The sequence below is a fragment of the Mus pahari genome, chromosome 7, assembly GCF_900095145.1.
Source record: "Mus pahari chromosome 7, PAHARI_EIJ_v1.1, whole genome shotgun sequence".
NCBI lineage: Eukaryota > Metazoa > Chordata > Mammalia > Rodentia > Muridae > Mus > Mus pahari.
The window spans coordinates 34,530,246-34,552,722 of NC_034596.1; the positions used below are offsets into that span (position 1 = coordinate 34,530,246).

The 22,477-nt window shown below is 43.3% G+C and overlaps 1 protein-coding gene across 1 annotated transcript in view; it reads left to right on the plus strand.

The window, feature by feature from the left end:
- Ankmy2 (ankyrin repeat and MYND domain containing 2) overlaps positions 1 to 22,200 on the plus strand; it is a 47,013-nt gene extending 24,813 nt beyond the window's left edge. Inside the window, exons 5-10 of the mRNA XM_021202047.1 lie at positions 6,872 to 7,032; positions 11,478 to 11,692; positions 12,502 to 12,637; positions 18,477 to 18,605; positions 19,738 to 19,867; positions 21,147 to 22,200. Of these exons, the coding sequence (XP_021057706.1) occupies positions 6,872 to 7,032; positions 11,478 to 11,692; positions 12,502 to 12,637; positions 18,477 to 18,605; positions 19,738 to 19,867; positions 21,147 to 21,328 (953 nt within the window). The 3' untranslated portion in view covers positions 21,329 to 22,200. The remainder of the gene's footprint in view (positions 1 to 6,871; positions 7,033 to 11,477; positions 11,693 to 12,501; positions 12,638 to 18,476; positions 18,606 to 19,737; positions 19,868 to 21,146) is intronic.
- Positions 22,201 to 22,477: the final 277 nt, after the last annotated feature.

Genomic DNA, 22,477 nt, shown 5'->3' on the forward strand with positions numbered 1-22,477 from the left:
ATCAAAAGAACCCTGAGATTCCACCTCACACCAGTCAGAATGGCTAAGATCAAAAATTCAGGTGACAGCAGATGCTGGCAAGGATGTGGAGAAGGAGGAACACTCCTCCATTGCTCGTGGGATTGCAAGCTTGTACAACCACTCTGGAAATCAGTTAGGCAGTTATTTCCTCAGAAAAGTGGACATAGTACTACCTGAAGACCCAGCAATACCTCTCCTGAGCATATACCCAGAAGATGCTCCAACATGTAATAAGAACACATGCTCCACTATGTTCATAGCAGCCTTATTTATAATAGCCAGAAGCTGGAAAGAACCCAGATGTCCCTCAATAGAGGAATGGATCCAGAAAATGTGGTACATGTACACAATGGAGTACTACTCAGCCATTAAAAACAATGAATTTATGAAATTCTTAGGCAGATGGATGGAACTAGAAAATATCATCCTGTTAACCGAGTCACAAAAGGACATACATGTTATGCAGTCACTGGTAAGTGGATATTAGCCCAGAATACGGTTCTACTTTAACAAGGAGACTTTTTTGTGGTCATACATACTGTGGTAGTTTGAAAGAGAATAGCTCCCATAGACCGGTGTATTTGAATGCTTGGTTTCCAGTTGGACTGTTGGGAAGAGTTAGGAGGTGTGGGCTTGTTGGAGGAGGTGTGTCCCTGGGTGTGGCTTTGACATTCCAAAAGCCCACATCAGGCCCAGAATCACTCCCTGCCTGCTGCCTGAGGATCAAGGTATAAAACACTTAGCTGTTTCTTTACCACTATGCCTGCCTCCCTGCCTGCCTGCTTGCCTGCCACCACATGGCCCATCATGGACCAAGCCTCTGAAACTATAAGCAAGCTCCCAGTTAAATTTGTTGTTGTATAAGTGTTGTCTTGGGGGCTGGAGAGATGACTCAGTGGTTAAGAGCACTGACTGCTCTTCCAGAGCTCCAATTCCCAGCAACCACATGGTGGCTCACAACCATTTGTAATGGGATCCGATGCCCTCTTCTGGTGTGTGTCTGATGACAGCTGCAGTGTACTCATATAAATAAAAATAAATCTTTAAAAAAAAAAATAGAGAGTTGCTTTGGTCATCGTGTCTCTTCGTATCAGTAGAACACTAACTAAAACATCTGCTGTGTTGGCTAGTTTTATGTCAACATGACACACGTTATAATCATCCGAGGGAGAGAATCTCAACTGAGAAACTGCCTCTGTAAGATCAGGCGGTAGGCAAGCCCGTAGAGCATTTTCCTAATTAGCGATTGATGTTGGACCACGTAGCCCATTGGAGGTTCAAGGGGCTACCTCTGGGCTGGGTGGTCCTGAGTCGGAATAAAGCAGGCTGAGTGAGCCAGGTGGAGTAAGCCAGTAAGCAGCACTCCACCATGGCCTCTGCGTCAGCTCCTGCCTTCAGGTTCCTGCCCTGTTTTTGAGTTCCTCTGTACCTGCTTTCAATGAACGGCTGCATGGAACTGTGGGTAAAATATACCTTCCATTCCCAAGCTGGTTTTGCTGACTCTGATTCGTCAGGGCTATAGGAAACTTAACTGAGGCATATAAATGCATGATTGTGTGTGTGTGTGTGTGTGAACCTATATGAAATCTAAAAGCCACAAGCTAGCAAAAGTGTATAGCATTTGCTTTTACGAGACTGGCTTAATTAGCTTCGTATGATTATCTCCAATCCTATCATTTTTCCCATTCTGAAATAGCAGTAATGTTTCCCCCGCATTTAAAGGTAGTCAGATGAACTTATGTCTTCCATGCAATTGGCCTTTAATTTTTTTCCCTCTTATTGAAAAGGTTTTGTTTTGTTTTTTTTTTTAATGTCCTGATTATCCTTTCCCCTTCCTTTGCTCCTCCCAGGTCCCCCCCCCCCCCCCCGCTCCCCATTCCATCCAGAGCTAACCCCTTTCTGCCTCTCATTAGGAAGCACCACAGTCAGGCGTGTGTTACAAAGCTGATCAATAAGTCCTCTCTAGCTAGTGTCCTTATCATTATAAGAATTCCCACTCCCGCTCTTATGTTTGCCACTTCTAGAGCATTATGGAGGAGAAATAGGAATACTATGGGTTTTTTTTATTATTATTATTAATCTCCTGGATCACAATGACGTTCACGACAAGCTGGGTTTTGTTTGTTTGTTTGTTTGTTTGTTTTTAATGTGGTTTCTGGAGATTTAATTTCCGCTCCCTGTATGACAGGCACTTTTACCCACTGAGCCATCTCCCGAGTCCTCTTTTTTTTTTTTTTTCTTTTGCATTTGTCAATAACTTGTTTATTTTTTCTCTCTCTCTCTCTTTTTAATCTTTTCTTTTTCTCCTCCTTTCTTTTCTTCCCTTTTTTCTTTCTTTCCTTTTTTTTTTTGTTTTTTGTTTTGTTTTGTTTTGTTGTTTTAGGCAGGATCTCATAGCATTTAAAACTGATACATGGCTAAGGATGGATTTGTACTTTTCATCCTCCTGCCTCCATGCCCCATTGTTGGGATTACAGACAGGTACTCCTGTATTTCATTTAAATGGTATAACTTATAAACATGGAATTCTTTCTAATCCCAAGTGATATAGTCCCTCTCTTTTTAGTAGGCGTTTTCTGTATGCATCCACCGATTCCATTCCCCTTCTCTCTTAGTGTTACTCCTTATTTTATTTGGTGGTGGTTATGCCCACTTATACTTTGCTTTCTATGTTCAAGGTACTGCTTGCCCATTTAATAATCTCATATCTTATGAGGTTATCATAGGATAAGGGTCCTCATATCTTACTTTTCTCCTTTCTGTATTTGGCTTATCACCCCTCTAGGCCTTTGCTCCCAGCCTTCTGCACCACTGTGGCTGTAGCTCCGGTCTGAACCTTATTGGGTCAGTCTACTGTCTTTTGTGCCCATTCCTCTAGAAGGTCCATGCAGGGTGTCACATCATTTAACAGTCAGTCTTCTTGACATCATGGTTTCTTGGGCACCCCTCCCATTCAGGTTAACAGTCTGAGTGCTTCTCTCTGTTCCTCTCTCCCTCTCTTGGCCTCTGGGGTCTCTGTTCTTATTAAGGATTTCATTGCTGGACCTTCTAGATGAACTATGTAGATTTTATATCTTTTGAAATCCATCACAGCTGAGTGATCCTTCTGGAATGTGCGTTTTGTGTGTTTGTTTGTTTGTTTGTTTGTTTTTTCTTGCTCATTTGTTGTCACTCATATCATGGTTCTTTTCAAAGAAAGAATCTGTTCATTTGAAAGATACGCTACAGCTTTCTAAATTCTACTTTTAAATGTGAGAATTCAGTTTAGTTTCCCTTCTAGACTTTTCCTTTCAGATTCTAAAGAAGTTTGACCATCTGTTCATCCACGCAAGTAAAACTTAACTCAGACCTGCATCTCATCGTTAAAATAAAATGCTGGACTGGAACGTTGCTTTTCAGAGAACTAGAGGATAGCCTGGTGGGGAAGCCTGACAAAGGGCCGTCTCTGCAGTGGCAGCAGGAGAGCAAACAGCTGCTTGATATGTGGTGCCAACCAGGAAGCAGACGGTGGATTGGCACAGAACCATGCTAGAACCCCCAAGGGCTCACCCCGAGTTACCCTCTGTCCCAAGGGTCCCACAGCCTCCCCAAACAGTGCCTCCAGCTTAGAACGAAGTGTGAAACACATGAGCTGGTGGGAGATGATTTAGCTTGACCCATAACAATTGAATTCCCCCCCTCCATAGCATTTACTTTCTTACTAATAATGTTATCTAGTTGTATCTAATCAGAATTTTTAAATTAAAGGGTTACAACCTTTTTAAAAATGATTTTACGTGGAATCTAAAATTAGCAAGTAAAATTAAATTTACAAAGATAAACTTTAAACATATGCCTTTCTAATGAGTGATTAGCAAATGAATTAGGTTAGACTTGACCATGTCATTGTTAGGTCGCAGATATTTTATGGATGGGCATGTACTGTTGCTAGGTGCCCTTCTGACTGTCTAGTTAGCAGCTGGCTGTAGTAGTTATTGTTTGTCTTCCAATGACAAAATAGCTGACTAAAACAATTTCTGAAAGGAGGGTAGGGTTGATTTGGGCTCATGATTTGAGGAGATATAGTTCATCATGTTTGGGAAGTGATGGGGTGGGTCACACTGTCTATAGCCGGAAAAGCAATGGATTCTGGGACTCAGCATCCTGTTGTTAGTGGTGGCTTTTGTTTGTTTGTTTGTTTGTTTGTTTTTAATTTACTTTGGGACTCCAGTTCATGGGATGGTTCCATTCATATAAAAAAAAAAAAAAAAAACGGGTCCTCAGTCTTTACTTACCTCTCTGGAAACGCCTCCACACACTCACCAAGAGCTGTCTGTTAGGTGTGATTCTAAACCAGTCACATTACAGTAGAACTTAACATTTCAGGGACTCCTAGAAATCGTTACTTTCTTCTGGTCATTTATGTCCCAGTCTTGGCATACCTGGTTTGCTACTTTTGATGAGATATTTGAACACTGTTTTAGGCTTACAAACCTCTGTTTTATGGCATCTCAATGTAGGTTACCTATAAAGAATCAGTGCGGTTGGCCGCCCTCAGCCTTTTCCATTCCTTATGTGGCTCTGCCAGTTCACACAGAGACACCTGTATTGATTTTGATGCTGTGGTGTTTGTAACTTGCTTGCGTTGGGAGATTGGCCCAGATGAATACTGTCCCCACTCCCCTGGAAGATTCTGGAAGCAGATACCATTTACTAAACATAGCACGTGGGCTGATTTCAGATTCTTAATATGCAGTTGATGTCTCAAGATGTGAATAGAAATTTCTAGCAGGCAGAAAGAAGGCAACAAGAAGGGGGAATGAAGAAGAGGAGATAGGACTCTCTCTCTCATTCCCTCACCCCCAACAGAAAGGCATTAATGGTTTGGCATTTAATAGTATCATACACATAGAATGATACTGTTGTCAGTACTCAACTATCTTTTCAAACCAGGAATATTTTTTTTTCTATTACTTAGTCATTAATCTATTTTTTTTGTTTTTCACTCTAGATTGTTATTCTTTTTGGTGTTAGATTTCCTGGGTATGGTGAACTCTCTCATCTCTCCGATTACAATTTCCCTCTGAATGATTTTCTGCTCTGAAGCATTTCATCCAGTTAATTTGTTTCGAATTTAGTTCACACAAGCAAATGGGATTCTGTCTTTGAATTTGCTGATTAATTTTGAAAAGTTTAGCTTTCCCGTGGTTCGTGAAAGACTTTGGAGACTCTTCCAGAGTCAGCTTAGGTGGTTGTTTGAGACCTGTGATTAGGGTGGAAGCTAGGTTAGTGTCAGTGCTGGTGGGACACCAGAAGCTGCCTTGTAGAGGCACTGCGCAGTCGTAGAACGTTGCTTGGCGTCCCCTAGGCAGCCAGGTAAAGCCCAGGGTTGGGTCCTGAGGAACAAAGGGCTGCAGCCTCTGTGCCTGTAGACCAGGGTCTAGAGCCACCTAGGCCCAAGCAGGAGTCATTCTCCTCCTCATTTCCCAGGAATGCTGAGTGACAGGTTGAGCTCCCTGCCAGCTCAGGTGTGGGGGGCCAGATTGCTAGTAGATTTCCCTGCAGGTCACTTGTCCACAGGCACTCCCAGGACCTTGTCTACACAGACAGGAGTCAGGCAGGCAAACCAGGGTGGACCACTGTCTTAGTCAGGGTTTCTACTCCTGCACAAACATCATGACCAAGAAGCAAGTTGGGGAGGAAAGGGTTTATTCGGCTAACATTTCCATACTGCTGTTGATCACCAAAGGATGCAGGACTGGAACTCAAGCAGGTCAGNAAGCAGGAGCTGATGCAGAAGCCATGGAGGGATGTTCTTTACTGNCNTGCTTNCCCTGGCTTGCTCAGNNTGCTNTCTTATAGAACCCAAGANTNCCAGCCNAGAGATGGCACCACCCACAAGAGGACCTCCCCCTTGATCACTAATTGAGAAAACGCCTTCCAGCTGGATCTTGTGGAGGCATTTCCCCAACTGAAGCTCCTTTCTCTGTGATAACTCCAGCCTGTGTCAAGTTGACACAAAATTAGCCAGTACAGCCACTATCTCCAGGACTGGCTGCTGCCTTTCATCCCTTAGCTGTGGTCAACAGGCAAAGAGGAAAAAGGGTGTCTTCTAGAGACCTTGGGAGAGCTAGTTCTTTGGAATGTTCTCTGCCCATTCTACCTGTTTGTCCACAGTAGCCACTTCTTGGCTCTCGAGGGGTAGTGGAGAGGGAGCTGTGGATGGAGACAACAGGACCAGGGCTTTCCTAGAAAGACTGTGCTGTAGTGGAATTCTATTTAATCCGAGAAACCACTCAAGGGTGTGCTTTAGGAACTTGTGAGGGGTGGCCGTGTTTATTCTGAGCTTGTAGGATCAATGGTTCTAAGCTCATTCCACAAAGAGACCAAGCTTCTCTCCAATTTGACAGGAGGTGGGGAGTGTTACTTGATAATATTAATGACTATAACCAAGATACTTTGCATAGCATATATTTAGGTTATATAAATGCACCTGAATGTCATTGGGTGAAATATAAGTGTCATTGCTGTCAGGTGAAAGAAGAAATATTTGAATTATAGTCAACTTTTGTAAAAATAATTTTAGGGTTTTTTTAAAGCTAAGTATTTTTATTTATTCATTTATTTATTTATTTATTTATTTATTTTTATAGTCTTCAGAATTCTCAAATTTACCATGAATCCTCTCCTTAAATCCTATCTCTCTACTTATGGATGCTCTTGAAATCCTTTGCCTCCCTTTCTCTACTCTTTTCCTGAAGAATAAAAACACAGTTGTACGTTTACTCCAAAAGCAAACAGTCATGTTGTAAAAACAACCCAGGCTCCTGTATTTAATGAGAAAATAACTTTTCTGTTTTTCTATTTAAAGGTCAGCATGATTGCGTGGCTATCATCAACAATTTCTTCCCTCGAGAGAGACTGGATTATTACACTAAACCCCAGGGACTGGATAAGGAGCCAAAGCTGCCTCCAAAGTTGGCAGGCCCACTGCACAAAATCATCACCACGACGAATCTCCACCCTGTCAAGGTAGCGCGATGACCGCTATGTCTGCTGGTCACATCAGGGTTACCTCGGCATCTTCCGTGGGGTGGTAATTGTCTCAGGCTGAGCTCTCTGCAACGAGCCTCCGTGGCTGCTTGAGTCATTGCAGGAGTGTGTGCTCAGTGAATTGCCAGGAGAAGCAGGGCCAAAAGGCCCGGAAAAGGTTTAAGCTTTGCTTATCCCTAGGCATTGCTGCAGGCAGCCTGGCTCCAGCCATGAGAAAGCAGAAAACGTTCAGTGTCCTTCAGTCTGTCATTGGCCTGGGCTGGTCCCCAGGGGGAAAGAACAACATCCTAGAGAGAGGAAATGGGTGGCTCCCTTGAACGAGGGAAATTCTCGGGAGGAAACTGGGCTGTGCCCTTAGCGCATGCTGCGTATGATAGGCCTGGTAACATAAATCTAGGTGGCACAGGATCTATTCAGACAGCAGCCCTTATCCTTGTGGGCATTCTCAGACGTGTACCATTCCATTAAGTATGAGCACGGTTTCAGTGCACGAGGATATGTGACGGCTATGAATAACGCTGCTAGTGGACGCTCAGGCTTCAGAGCTCATCAGGTTGTTCAATGTGAGCTTTAAGACCCACTCTGAGAAGCCGGACAGTGATGGCACATGCCTTTAATCCCAGCACTTGGGCGTTCGAGGCCAGCCTGGCCTACATAGTGAATTCCAGGACAGCCAGGGCTACACAGAGAAACCCTGTCTTGAAAAAAAGAACAGCAACAAAACAAAACCCACTATGAAGTATTTTTCCTGACGTCATCCCCATTTTTGGTTGGTTGGTTGGTTGGTTGGTTGGTTTTGTTTTGTTTTGCTTTTCTTGTTTTTTGTTTTTGTGTGTTCTTTTCTTTTCTTTTCTTTTCTTTTCTTTTCTTTTCTTTTCTTTTCTTTTCTTTTCTTTTCTTTTCTTTTCTTTTCCCGGGACATTTCTGTGTAGCCTTGGCTGTTCTGGAACTCTGTAGATAAGGCTGGCCTCAAAGTCAAGGAGATCTGCTTGCCTCTGGCTGGAACTAAAGGCATGCACTACCAATGGTGGCTTTGTTTTACTTTGTTTTTAACAGCAAACACTACATAAGAAACATGAAGGCAATGAAGCTTAGAGTTTACCTGTGAAGTCCCGTATTCTCTCCTGGACAGCTCAGCCGTTCTTGAGAACTTTTTTTTTTTTTTTAGATTTATTTATTTATTATATGTAAGTACGCTGTAGCTATCTTCAGACACTCCAGAAGAGGGCGTCAGATCTTGTTACAGATGGTTGTGAGCCACCATGTGGTTGCTGGGATTTGAACTCCGGACCTTCGGAAGAACAGTCGGGTGCTCTTACCCACTGAGCCATCTCACCAGACCCTCTTGAGAACTTTTAAGAATAGCAGAAGCTCCTATTCAGTGGGCTCCCGGGCATGAACCAGCCGGGCTGGGAGACGGGGTTTCATGCAGAGATTGCGTGAGGTTCCCTCCTTTCCCACGGACTTGCGTATTCCTTTCCTTTCTCTCCCACTGGCTTCCATAGCTGTTTCTTTGCCTTCAGATTACAGAGCGGTTCTGGAACCGCTTCTGACATTTGCATGACACCCACTGTTTCTGCCCTATTTTTAGTTATTTTTACAGATAGATACACACGCTATGAGTAAATTTGAGTATGTGCCTACTCATGCAGGCAATGTAAAGGCATATGATTCGAGGTGATCTACGTGATTGCGTCCTTAGAGCGACTGTTGGAACTGTGGTCCTTTCTCAAGACCCAACCTTGCGCCGCGTAGGAGCGGGCGGGCGGTTCACCGGAAGCTCTGCCTTTCCGCTGTACTTTAGATACAAAAGCAGCTATACAGCTATACAGCTACACTGCTACACTGCTACACTGCTTTGGTTGTGGTGGCCTACTTCACTGCTGCTTTACCAAGCTGCAAGCCGTCACACATCTTCAGAGGGTTGTAAAGCGCAGCAGAAACCCCGTCTAAGGTCAGGCATCTTTTAAAAAAGAAGCACAGAACGTCTCCCCAGGCAGAGCTCATCTTTTCACTGCTTTTGTGCCTAAAATGGCTGCCTTGGCATCTAGGTTACGTGGCTGCTATAGCGATGCCTTTGTTTTCAAAAGGGATCTGGGGAGTTGTGAGGATGCCCAGATGAATCTAGGAGAAAAACAAAATCTCAGGCAAAATCACAATAGCCTCTGAGAAGGGCCTCCGAGGGAAGAGCAGGCCGGTGCATACCTGGCCATCCAGTCTTTCAAACCCAGGAGTGTAGACTTACCACTTTAAAAAAAAAATTGTAGACGGAGGGAAAACAATTCCATTGCTAATGCAGGGGCATGCTCTTTGCTAGCCGTGCTTGGAGAAAGAAGATTCATCTTGATTTTATGCTAAAAGGAACACGCATACGTCCCCTGGCAGTGCATAATGAAGATTTCCTTTATCCCGTTTATAATGCTGCAGATATGAAGAGAGCTAGTGAGAATATTCCCTTGTGAAGAGCCTAGAAGTATTTCAGTCGCTCCCTATTTATCGATCATTGTCCTCATAAATCTTTCCTCTGATTTGTAGAAAAACCAAAGCCTAGCCTCTTGAGTCCATATCCTTATGATGTGAGACCATATATAAAATATTGAGCAGTTTTAAGTGATCATAATTAGCAGACATATTAATGGGTCCTCTACATCACAAATTAATTTTTTCTACAAGTTGGTTTTTTAAAAAAAAAAATATTTGTTTTATGTCATATTGGGTACCTGAGTTCACTGCTCAGGTACAAAGCCCTGGGAAGTGGAAGAGTCACTAGATCCCAGAATTGGAGTTGCAGGTAACTGTGAGCTGCCTTGTGAGTCCTGGGAACTAAGCCTGGGTCCTCTGCAAGAGCAGTAACTCTCATAACTGCTGAACCTACATATATGTAGTTACACCACACGTGTACGCGGTACCTGTGGGAGCAAGAAGGGGCATCTGAGCCTCTGGAATTTTGTCTGCTTTTGAGCAGCCATATGGGTTCTAGATCCTCTGAAAGAACAGCCATTGCTCTTAACCACTGAGCAGTCCATCTCTCCAGCTCCCACAGATTAATTTTTTTTTTAACCTTTGTTTTAGTAGGGAGGGTAATCAGCAAATTTACTAATAAGGATTCAGTTTTAGTTACCTCCTGAAGCCTGATAATTTCTTATAAAGTGCCGTGTCTTAAGAAAATATTTCGATATAGAAAACAATAATTTAGTAGTGTCAAAGGTAATGTTTCATTAACCTTGAAGCTCTGTGAGATTTCCAGGAAGGCTGGACCTGGGTATTGTGTCAGCTCACAGAGGATTTCTCTTCATGTCTGAAGAGAGTGTGGTTCACAGAGTCTCCTCCCTGACCATGATGGTTATCTCTGGCACAGGGACTGAGCTGAAGCGCACAGGTTAGCGAGTTCCGTCTGTTGCCCACCATCTGGCCACTGCATGCAGGTTCTCATCCTGCTTGTCATCAGCAAACTGTATGGTGGTCTCCTGCAGACTAACTTCAAGTAATGTAGCCCATAGCAAAGCTCACAAAAGCACTCCTTATTAGAGTAAATCTGAGCTTAATTAATACATAAATAGGAGATGTAGGACTCATACTTTGTGAGATGGGATAACTTTCTACTAGTCTCCCTTTCAAAGCTATTTATGGTTTTCATTTTAACATAATTGCATTGTTGGGCATGACTGGGATAATCTTAAGGAGAATTTTCACAAGAAAATGGAGTAGCTGGAAAGTTAAAGCCCTTATTTTTTCTAGACTTCTTCTTAGAGAGGTCTGATTTTCTTAAAATTAATAAGAATCTGAGGACGAGGGATCTAACAGTAACAGAATGCTTGCTTAGCATTCAGGAAGCCCAGGGTTCACTTTCGAGCACCCCATAAACACAATGCACATCTGTTATCCCAGCACTTGGGCTATGGGGACAGCAGGATCAGGAATTCAGAGGCTTCCTTACATAGCAAGTTCAAGGCCAGTCTGGGATACATGAAACCTGTCTCAAAAATCCAAAGAGCAAAGAAGGAAGAGGAGGAAGTAGGGAGGAGAGCTGTGGTTTTCCTAGCTACGGGAATATTGAGTTTAGTGATGTTAACTAAGAGCCGTTGATGGCTTGGTGACATCATCCTGTGTGTAATGAATGGTTGTGCAGGTACACTGTGTTATCATTCATAAAAGTGCAGAGACAGTAGTGCACTGTGCTCTGGGCGGCATACTCGCACCTCAGTATGGGCAGATGACAGAATCTGTTTTAACTTTGTCAAGAGATTCCCTGATGCTGTGTTAGCTTTTTAACATGGGACAGAAGCAACTTGCCTTCTGACTTGAGTTATGCCATACCTGTGATTCCAAGAGAAACCTGGACAGTCTGGATAGCGGCTGCACCGACTGCCTCTCGGAGAGGTCTTAGGTGGGATCTCGGTGTTCAATGGCATTTCTTCTTCCAGATCGTGATGCTTGTGAGCGAGAACCCTCTGCTGGCAGACGCAGCCGCTCTCGGTAAATGCTACAGGGTGATGGATTTGATCTGTGAGAAATGCATGAAACAGAGAGACATGAATGAAGTGTTGGCTATGAAGATGCACTACATCAGCTGCATCTTTCAGAAATGCATCACCTTCCTCAATGAAGGAGAGAATAAACTGGACACCCTCATCAGAAGGTAAGGCCTCTGCCAGGGCATGCAGAAAGATGCTCAAGATGCCTTCTTATCCGAAGCCCCGTGGCACGTGCGAGAATTAACACTTTAGCGGCACCAGTCACTGTTGGAGTCACGTTTAGTCTCCCAGAACAAGGGACAGTATTAGACTCTGACGGAGTTTTAGTCATTTCCGTTGTTGTTTTTACTGATTTACTCTTGAGGAATCCAACAGATCTATTCAAAGGTGGTAAGTGATATTATCTATAAGACCACACAGCTAGAAAATCGTCCAAGTGATGGGCTTAAGTGTATAGTGAAGTAGGCTGCTATACCTACCGGGCACTTCCTGTGTCTGTCACCACACTTGCTAGAGCCTTGTGTGACCTTTGCCTTCGGCTAGATTCCTACTGGTACTTCCTGTATTGTCACCACACCTGACAGAGCTGTGTATGACCTTTGCCCACTGACCATAGGGATCTAACTGATACACAGCTTTACTGAGGAAAAAGAACTGAATCACGAGTGTGTGGCTCTCTGAGAGCGTCCACTCTTCCTACAAACGGCTGGTTAGGTCATCAGTAGCTGGCTGGCCAGAGGACAGCACTCAGGCTTTTGAGGGCTTGTGCTGATCAGATCTTGGAAACAAAGCCAGGCCTACAATATGGTCTGAGTAACCATTTAGAGTGAGTCTATCCTTGAGATTTGAGGAGACACTGACCATTTGAACAGGAAACCATTAAAAGCTTTTGGGTCCCAAGGAGGGAATTGCTCTAATGTCACAATTTGAACTGTTTTTTTGTTTGTTTGTTTGTTTTTTAAATGTCTTTCAGCTTGTTGAAAGGCCGAGCGTCTGATGGCTTCCCGGTGTATCAGGAAAAGATCATCAGAGAAAGCATTCGCAAGTTTCCATACTGTGAAGCCACACTCCTACAGCAGCTGGTGCGAAGCATCGCTCCGGTTGAAATTGTAAGGCTCCTGTTAGCTAGGTTAAATGTCCAGTAAGACCAGACCACAACTGCCTGTTGTGTCCCTAGGGACAAGTTCTCCTTACTATTCGGGGGAATTTTTAGAAACAGAACTGGAAATAAGTGAGTCGATGGCATTTCTCTGCATAGGAAAGTTGTAAGTTATAAAGGGAGCAGTCCTGTGAATATCTTTGTGAATGCTATGCTGGTTGGATGCCTGTCTACTGAAGGGCAATGGGCCACAGCTGAACTAGCCAACAGAAGGCTGGCCGTGATTCCTGGTAACAATCTCAAAGTGTCCCTGCTGCTTATATGCAACTTTAGTGCCTCTAATTAGGAATGTTCCATACTTTAAAAAAAAATCCCTATAGCCTAGTTGTAGGAAATAAATTTCACTGTTGCTTTAAATCACTTGCTACCTCTTTGTCACGTGTTTAAGTGCTGTTTCGTGAGACACTTTATGCTTTCCTCATTTTGAATAGTTTTCTGTTCCCCTTAGCCATACTGATTCATGCTTTTATGAGCCTTTCAACCAAATCCTGTATCAGCCTTTCACCCAATGTAGTCCCCAGAACATAGCTTCCTCTGTCCCTCTGGCAATTTGGTTCCCTTCTCTGTCCCTACTGGAGGCTATGCTGTCACCCTCAGTGTGGAAAAATCAAGACAGAAGTGAGTTCCAGGTCCTCCCAGCAAAATGCTTAGCCTTAGTACTTGGTTCACAAGCTTCTGCTCCTTTCACATAGAGAAGCCCTTCGTTTTTAAATACAGTTGGCGATTTGCCAATTAAGTTTTTAGAAGATTAGGGAGCAAAGCATGAGGATGAATTATGAAGGATATACCAGGCCTGGCCAATGGAGTTAAAACAGTCAGACTCACAGACACATAGAGGACAGACCACAACTCTGAGCAGTTGCTTTTTTGCTCCAGCACTGGATTCAAGGACTGAACTCGGGTCTTCAGGCTTGCACCCTCTGTGGTACTGAACAAACCTCCTCTTGTTTGTGTGCACAGACTTCCTGTAGGACAAATGCTCAACTCAGGCAGGCAGATAGAGCAAAGGCTCTATCCTGAGGGGGACAATGCTCTCTACACAGTCGACACTTAAATCTGTATCACATGGCCACCCGGAACTGCGCATGTGTCCAGTGGAGTAAAGGTTTTGACTTGATACTGGTGCTGCAAACTACATTGCTCTCTGTTGGTGAGAAATTTGCAGAGTTATGTCAGAGAAGTGACTAGCACTGGCTGTCACTCCACTGGTAAGTGGAGACTGGTACTGTACCTCCAGGAGAAAAGCAAACCCAGAAAGCCTGGCTGTTTACATTAAACCTCCATGCCTCAGAGGGCAGAAGCCTGATTGACCTGAGTTCAATCCCTGAATCCACTGTTGGAGCAAAAGAGCAACTCCCAGAGTTGTGTTCTGCCCACTACATGTGTGCTATGGCATACATGTGCCAGTGCACACACACACACACACACACACACACACACACACACACATACACACTAAAATTACTATTTTTTAATTTATGTATATGAGTACTCTATCTGCATGTTTGCCTCCAAGCCAGAAGACGACATCAGATTCCATTACAGATGGTTGTGAGCCACCATGTGGTTGATGGGAACTGAACTCAGGACCTCTGGAAGAGCAGGCAGTGCTCGTAACTGCTGAGCCATCTCTCCAGCCACAATCTTATTTTTTTTAAAAGGTTCAGCTTTCTGTTTATGAGGTTAGCAAGGAGGCTCAGCAGGTCAAGGCACTTTCCACTAGGCCTGACAACTTGGTTTTGATCATCAAGACCAAGATCCACAAGGATAGCTAAGGTGAAAATTTAACTTCTCACTTCTAGGAAACTAGCTCATATCTGCTATGTATGTAGGTGGTGACAGCGCAGTTGTGTATATTCTGTAAAGACAGAACTGACTCACTATTTGTCCTCTGACCTCCAGCTACGCAACCTTGGCACACCCCTACACGATACAAATCCATTTTTAAAAAATTATTTTTAAGAGTCAGGACAAGTCAGCATTTCATCTTTGTTCCACAAAAGAGTAATTAATTACATCTTCTAGACCATAATGCTTAATGTTTTCCCTGGCAATTTACATTGTCAAAGGTTGATAATAAAGTTGAGATAGTATTTAGTGGAGTTTGGAAAGATTTCTCTTTCAAGCATTTTTGTCTTTTAGGAGTTATATATCTTAAGCTAAGCCTGATAGCCACTTGTTCTAGCTACTTGAGTGGTTTAGGACGGGAGAGTCACATGTTTAAAGCCTGCCTGAGCCTTGAACTATGTAGTGAATTCACAAGCAAAGTAGCTTCATAGGATCTTGTCTCAAAAAGTAAAAAGAGGATGTAATTCCGTGTTCGAGCACTATCTAGCTTACACAAAGCCTTAGTGTAGTGCCCTGTGCAAAAGCAAGTTCTCTTAAAATTCCTTTTTGAAAACTTATGGCTGGGTTTCCCAAAGAGCAACCATGTATGTTTTCCGTGATTCTGTACGGTTTTACATCTCTAAATGAACACTGAGCTGTTACTATAACGTGAGGGTTGCAGGCTGGTGGCCTCGCCAGTTATTGCATATGCCTGTTTTGAAGCCTGCCCCCTGACCCCCTGCATAGGTTTTGGTTCCCTTTATGAGTGTGGGACTCTGACTTCTCCCCAACAGAGCTCAACAGGAAGTGGCTTTGGCTTTCTTTAGAAAATCTAAGTCTAGCACTGTAGCAGGTCATATGGCAGAGAACTTACCTTGTCTCTCCATTAGGAACTCATGTTTTAACTTCAAGGAAAAACCTTGTAACCACAGGTTTTTTTTGACCCGTGCCTCAGTTCTCAAAATAACAACTCTGAGACTTTATGTGAATAAATGCCTGAACCATAAGCTTGCCCTTGTTCCCCAACTAACTCATAACTTAATTAACCCTTCTATTCTATTCTATGAGTGCCATGTGCCTGGTTATCCCTTAGTTTCATGTGTCTGTCTCCTCAGAGTTTGGGGCGATTCTCTTTCTAGACCTGACTCTATCCCAGAGTTCTCTCCAAATCCCACCTCCTATTTCCTGCTTTAGCTCATTGGCCAGTCAGCTTTTTACTGACAGGTGCTGCTTCCATACCAGCTTTTATGTGCAATCCAGGAAGGTGGTGATAAGCCAGTGATGTGGAAGAATTGTTAAGAAACGGGCAGAGGTAGGGTTTATTAGACACATGACATATAGCCACAACGAGCTAGACCACAGAGAAGAGCTGTCTGCTAGAGATATTCTGGGGGGCTATTAATATGGGGTGGCAAGCAGTGGTTCAATATCACAGTACCTTGGTGGTTTAGGTCTTATAGGATAGGATGTGAGGCTCATTCCTGGATGGTCAAATAGACAGGTCATTATTTATCTGAGGAACAAAAATGGTGAGTTATTCTTGGGAATGGCTATCTGTGCAGTGTAGCATGGGTTTTTAGGGGTTAAACTCCTGAGGGTCTGTGGGTGCTCATTAAAGAGCAACATCACATAGCATTATTGCTGTCTGCATCCTCATGCCCACAGGTAGATTGTAGTTTTGTTAAGTTTAACTCTTTCCAGTCCTACTCTAGGTAGCCGCAGCCTTAATCTGAGCCCAGCCTGCTTTCAACTAGAACCTTCCTTCTGTTTGGCTCAGCACAGCTACCTCCCTCAGAGTGTCACCTGTAGATTCTGACTTTGTGAGTGGAAGCATCCTGCTTATTTGCAGGCTGATTAGCAAAGTAGATGACAAGATTTACTCACCAAGAAAGTTCTTGTCACACAACAGTGGCAAGACGGAGTCTCTCTTGTTACCCATCTGTACCATGATGACATTTTTTGTTGTTGTTGTTTCTGAAGCAGTTATTCACATGTTCAAGTCATACTCTTAGCAAAATATCCTGTGTTTGGTCCCCAGTTACAGCTGGATGAGTGTGAGTGTATTGAAAACTTTGTATACGAAACTCCTATCTTCATGATGAACCTTCTCAGGTGGTTTTGTCATGGTTGTGATGTCATGTTGAATGTATCATGCTTTCATCTATTGGTGTGGCCAGAACTGCTTTCTGATACAGGACTCTATTTCTTCATATCTTAACTTTTGTGTGCCACCAGAACCAACTAGACTCCATGTGTGAAAGAAAAGAATTACAAAGATTTCTAAAAATTCAGTACAATATTAGGTCAAGTATTTCCCACTTTTAGTACATCTTGATATTGCCTGGGACATTAATAATAATGCATTTTCCTGGACCACACCCATACAAATTCTGACTTAGAAAGTATGGATTAAGCAGATGGACCTCTATTTTTAACAAGCGTGCTACATGTCAGTATTTGAAGGTTACGGCCATGCACCTTCATTCCTGATGAAATAAGAAATTAACTTAGGCTCATTTTGCCTAATTTTTCCTTATTACCTTCTTTTTTCCAAAAGATAATTTTTAGCCTTTCCACACAGAAAGTTACTGGTACTCAAGAACTTGATGATTTGAAAAGTAACTTGTAAAAATGCCTCTTGAATCCTCTGAATATTTTTTTAGACTGTCTTCAGTATGCCAGACCGTATGGAATGCTGTTTTCAGGTGAAGTTTGTTCAAGATCCACTATGACAGTAAAAACAGTTCTTGCACGGAAGAGGCAAAGACTCAGCTGAAAGCCCAGCACAGGGAACAAGTAACAGGGAATGGGATCAGACGCCCCTTAGGTCTGCTCATCTTTGAAGGCTTTAATACCTTTGCTTCAGGCAGATAAATAGTTACCCTTAAAATTTTCTCCATCAAAAAATTTTCATAAACTTTTCACAACTGTTCTTTTCCTAGTCCCATAATAAATAAGTTTCAGTTATATGTACGCTTATTAATGAGGGTAGAGCATTCAAAAGTATAAAGTCATTGAAACGCTTTAAAAGATGAGATAGAAATGAGTGAGATCTCGATTTGATTCTGTGGGCAATCAGTATTGACTTGATGGGGTATCAATATTAACTTGATGGGGCCTAAAATAATTACATTATTAATATCTCTGTTAGCTTCCAAATAAATGAGGTTCAGACACTTTACTTAGCTAGCTTTTGCCCAATTACTGGGGTATGACCCCGAATCTATGTCTTTATTCTCTAGGCTGTTAATTCCCAGCCGTGCTCCCAGAACACGTGCTGTTTGAATCTATCTTGCCGGGGTTACTTCTGCTCCAGGAGTCTTTCATGGCGGGCATTCGCTCAGAAATGTGCTCCTGGTCCATCACCTTTAATGGCCTCTCCGACTTCCTTCTCCTACCAACCCTCTCCCCGACCCCCTCCCTAACTGTGACAGTTGTAGCCACTTTATTTTAACCAATAGTTTTAAGTTGGGGAGCAAAATTTGCACAGCATCACTTGGTGTCCATGAAGATCTGCCCCTAGGGGCAGCCATATCTTGGGGGGGGGGGGCAGTATTTAGCATTTGAATACATAGCAGCACCAGACCAACCCCCAACAATGGGGTATCAATATTGACTTGTTGTCAATTCTCAGCAAGAAAAAAAATCTTCAAGCTCCATTCTATTTCTGAAGTTAGCATGACATTACTGACTAACACTAATTGGAAGTGCTTATATTCTAGAATAGGGACACTTTTTTCCTGTCATTTATGGTGATCCATACCTTACTTGCTGTATAATTTGTGTAGAAGAGAATGCTCTTAATAGGCTGATTCCGTCACAGAGTGTGTGTTATCCTCGAACATTAACAGTTTCTTGCCCTTGTTGCCAGTCAATACCTTTGTGTCGGTGAAACGTACCGCTGTGGTCTCCACAGGGATCCCAGTGAGGTTTTTGTTGTTCTCCTCTTCCCTTTCCTGCAGGGTTCTGATCCCACCGCATTCTCTGTGCTTACCCAAGCCATCACAGGGCAAGTGGGCTTTGTGGATGTCGAGTTTTGTACCACCTGTGGAGAAAAAGGAGCAAGCAAAAGATGTTCGGTTTGTAAAATGGTAAGAGTGGAATTCCTTTAAAGCCATTGATGTGTAGATAAGATTGCTGACTGCTGCATCTGAAAGTCCCACAAGCGCATAGTTGGCGCTAGTTTTCTAATAGATTCTAATAAATGAACCTATCATACTCATCTTAAACAGTAGCTCAGATAGAGAAGTACCTGTGTGCTGTGGTTTCTGTGTTTACTACCACACAGAAAGAAATGAGAAAAAAAAAAAAAAAGGAGAGGATGAAGAAGAGAAAAGAGATCAGAGAGCAGCAGGGCACAGGCTGCTGCTGATAGGAAAGCCCAGCTTGGGAGAGTTCACAACTATTTTCTGTTGGCTTCCCAGTCTTTCCTCAACTCTTCCCTGTAAACGCGAACTTCTGCTTGCCAGCAAATGACGGGCCTTAAGAATGCTATTTTCCCCTTTCCTAGAGTTATCTTTATAAAGTACATATTGTAAAGTTCCTCTCACATCCTTATCCTGCCACGTGTGTGTGTGTCTGGTACACTCACTGAATCCCACTGGCAACATTAATCTATGGATTTCGAAGGTGAACCTGGTCAATTCCTTTTGACACATCAGCATTTGCCCCTGTCATGTGCTTCACCAGCTTCACCTGCTTCACCTGACTTCCTTAGCCTGTTTCCGCGTGTGTGAGATGGGGCTCAAGGTGTTAAAACTAACTATGGCACATAGGAAAGCCCTGTAAAAGTTGTTTAAGTGCATGGCCACACTTCCTGTCTGTGGCAGGCTTCAGGTGGGCAGTTTGGCCGGGGCCCGTGTTCCCAAGGCTGTGGTAGAAGAACAGTGAGCAAATAGAAATGCAAAGACTTCTTCTGAGTTTTTCAGTTTTGTTTTCTTCTGAGACCACTCTCTTGACTCTACCTCCCAAATGCTGGGATCACGGTTTCTTAAGATGCCAGTTACCAGAAGTCTTTTGTAAACCCTTATTGTGCATTATTATTGTTTTAGTCGAAGGTTAAAAATTACAAATCTGGACCAACACACAGCCATATTACATACAACCACACCTCATATCATAGAAAACAGCATTTTTATAGGATAGCTCTTGGTTTGATGTTTGTTGGGAAATCAAGGAATTCTAAAACTCTTAAAATAAAATCAAAATTGTAATTGCCTTCAGGTAATATATTGTGACCAGACCTGCCAGAAAACACACTGGTTCGCACATAAGAAGATGTGTAAGAGTCTGAAAGATGTTTATGAGAAGCAACAGACTGAAGCTGCCAAACAGAAGAGACAGGAGGCAGAGAGTAGGTACCAATCCACTGAGCCTGTGCTGCCTCCCTGCGTGAGAAATGCAGGCTAGCTTACCCCGATGCTGCACACAGAGGAACCAAGTCACTTTCAGGATGGACTCAGCTCTGGGATACTGCACAAAGTGCCATCAGCAGAGACATCCCTGGCAGTCACCTGACTCTGGTGATGTGGCTTACTCCACATTTGTCGGCCGTGGAGCGCTGGGATTCTTTACAGATCTGGGATTCTTTACAGATCACTCATGGAGGATTTTAAGGTCATCAAATAGGCCTTGAGTGTCTCCTGATGGCATCCAGAAGAATTTAAAGTTAGAAGTCTTTACATTTTTAGTTACAGTTCAATATTATGAATGAAATTATAGTTTATTCATAATTAAAGGCCGAGTTGTAGATCTGATGCACACATTCGACTCTGCAAGCATAAGAACACTGTGTTACACAGCTTTCCTTCTTCCCATGGTATTTAAGTGACTTTTTTCCTCCAAAGCTGTGACTTGTTTCCTCCAGGGACCTGCCCAGCCCTGAGCCCTAAGCCTAGAGGCTATATCCTGCCTTCCCGGAAGTGTGTGTAGCTGGAAAACATTGGCTGGTGTCCAACTGACTGCTTCTAGACACTCTCATCTCTATTCATCAATTGTGGCCCTTGTATCATTAGTGCGATGGAATGCTATTCTCAAAGTTGTTCTTAAAAAGAAACTTTGGTTACTAAGAGGCTAGTTAATCTTGCTCGTTTGCTTTCTTTGCTGTGGCTCAAACATCTTCATCCTGTGTTGAGAATGGAATATGGGTAGGCTTTTACTTCTGATATTTCCGTGAGGACACATAACTAAGCCTTAAGGTTAATTAAAAGATAAACTCTTTAATGCAGATTTTTCTCAGCCCCAAACAATTCTTTTTTTTTTTGGTTTTTTCAAGACAGGGTTTCTCTGTATAGTCCTGGCTGTCCTGGAACTCACTTTGTAGACCAGGCTGGCCTCGAACTCAGAAATCCGCCTGCCTCTGCCTCCCGAGTGCTGGGATTAAAGGCGTGCGCCACCACGCCCGGCTCCCAAACAATTCTGATGTAGATTTCTGGACCTAGAGCCAGAGGCTTGAATTCTATGTGGGTACTGCTACTGTCGCAGTGAAGCTTGAAGTACCCAACCCCTCTTCTTGATGATTATAATAAAAATAATAATATGTCTCATAGTGACTGATTCATAGATAGAGTAAGCATTGTCAGGCCATCTGGCACAGAGTAGTCACGAACACTTTCACTTTTTCTTTCTGTTAGATGGAAACCCTGATGTCAATTCTAACCACGTTAATGAAGATCAACCAGGAGCCAAAGTGGGCATCTCTCAAGAAAATTCCGCTCCTGGCGATTCTGTGGAAGGGGAGAAAGAAGCTGCTAATGACGCTGGATTGGCCAGTGCACAGGACACTCCTACAGGGCCACAGCTATCCGAGGAGTAAAAGCTGTTGACAGTGGCCGCCACGGGTGGTCTTCATCCTGGCCGATAGCTGCAGAACTCATGTGAATGTACCTTCATTTGCTCTGATGCTGCATGGCACAGTGGCAGGATTGCACATCCCTAGAGTAGAGGCTTTCAAGCAAAGCTGCCTCCCCCGTCTTGATTTCCTGTTGATTTCTGTTCTATAATTGAACAGGCATTTCTGTGGAATTTTTTCTTTCTTTCTTTTTTTTTTTTTTTCAAAATACACAAAAACAAGTCCATTCCTTTGCTGGCTCCTCAGTGATTGTACACAGAGGAGAAATCACCTCAAAGAATAAACCTGGGTTCTAGGGAACAAAGAGGAGAACAGAGAAGATGTGGGAAGAGAGGTGATGTTTAGGAAAGAAGGAATTGTGGGCACAGAGACGGGCAGTTAGAGAAACAAAACATACTTGTGAATGTTGCCCTCAGGTTGGACATACAAAGTTGTAATGAGGAAGGCTCTCTGCTCCTAAAGCTTTGCCATAGTTCAGCCTCCTGTAGTTTAAACAGGAATCGTCGAGAGCACTTTGAACCCTCTGTTCCTACATGATTTGGACAATCAGAAAGGCCTGGATCTAACTCTGGGTAGTCACTGTGTGTATTTCCCATAGAGCCACCCACACACCATCCTCCCCACCCAGAAGGCCAACTCTTATCTTCCCATCAGCTTTTCCTGACCCTCCTCCTATCCAGAAACTGTGATTTCTAGCTGTCATTTTGAGAATGTCCCATTCTGTGTTTTCAGTGTCCGGGGCAATGTAAGCAAAGCTGGAGTGTCCTGTCTGAAGAAGGTGCAGTCTTTCCGTCCCCTCTGTTGGCTTTAAAATAAATCTATCTACATGCACACTTCACCTTGTTTCATAATTCGTGTTGAGAGGTTGAATATCAAGGAAGGTAACAAATGCCAAGGCTGACACACATCGGGGAATGAAGTTAAGATTATATAACCTGCCCAGTACCTCGAATTCTTCCTTCCCTCAGCTGCTCAGGTCCCCGAGTCCCGGCTCATTCTAATCCTCCTTATGGCCATTTTTCTCCCAGCCCCAGCATACATATCTCCTCCACATCCTAAAATCGTTCAGTGATGGCCTCATGTGAGTACAATGTTAAAAAGTTAACTATGGTA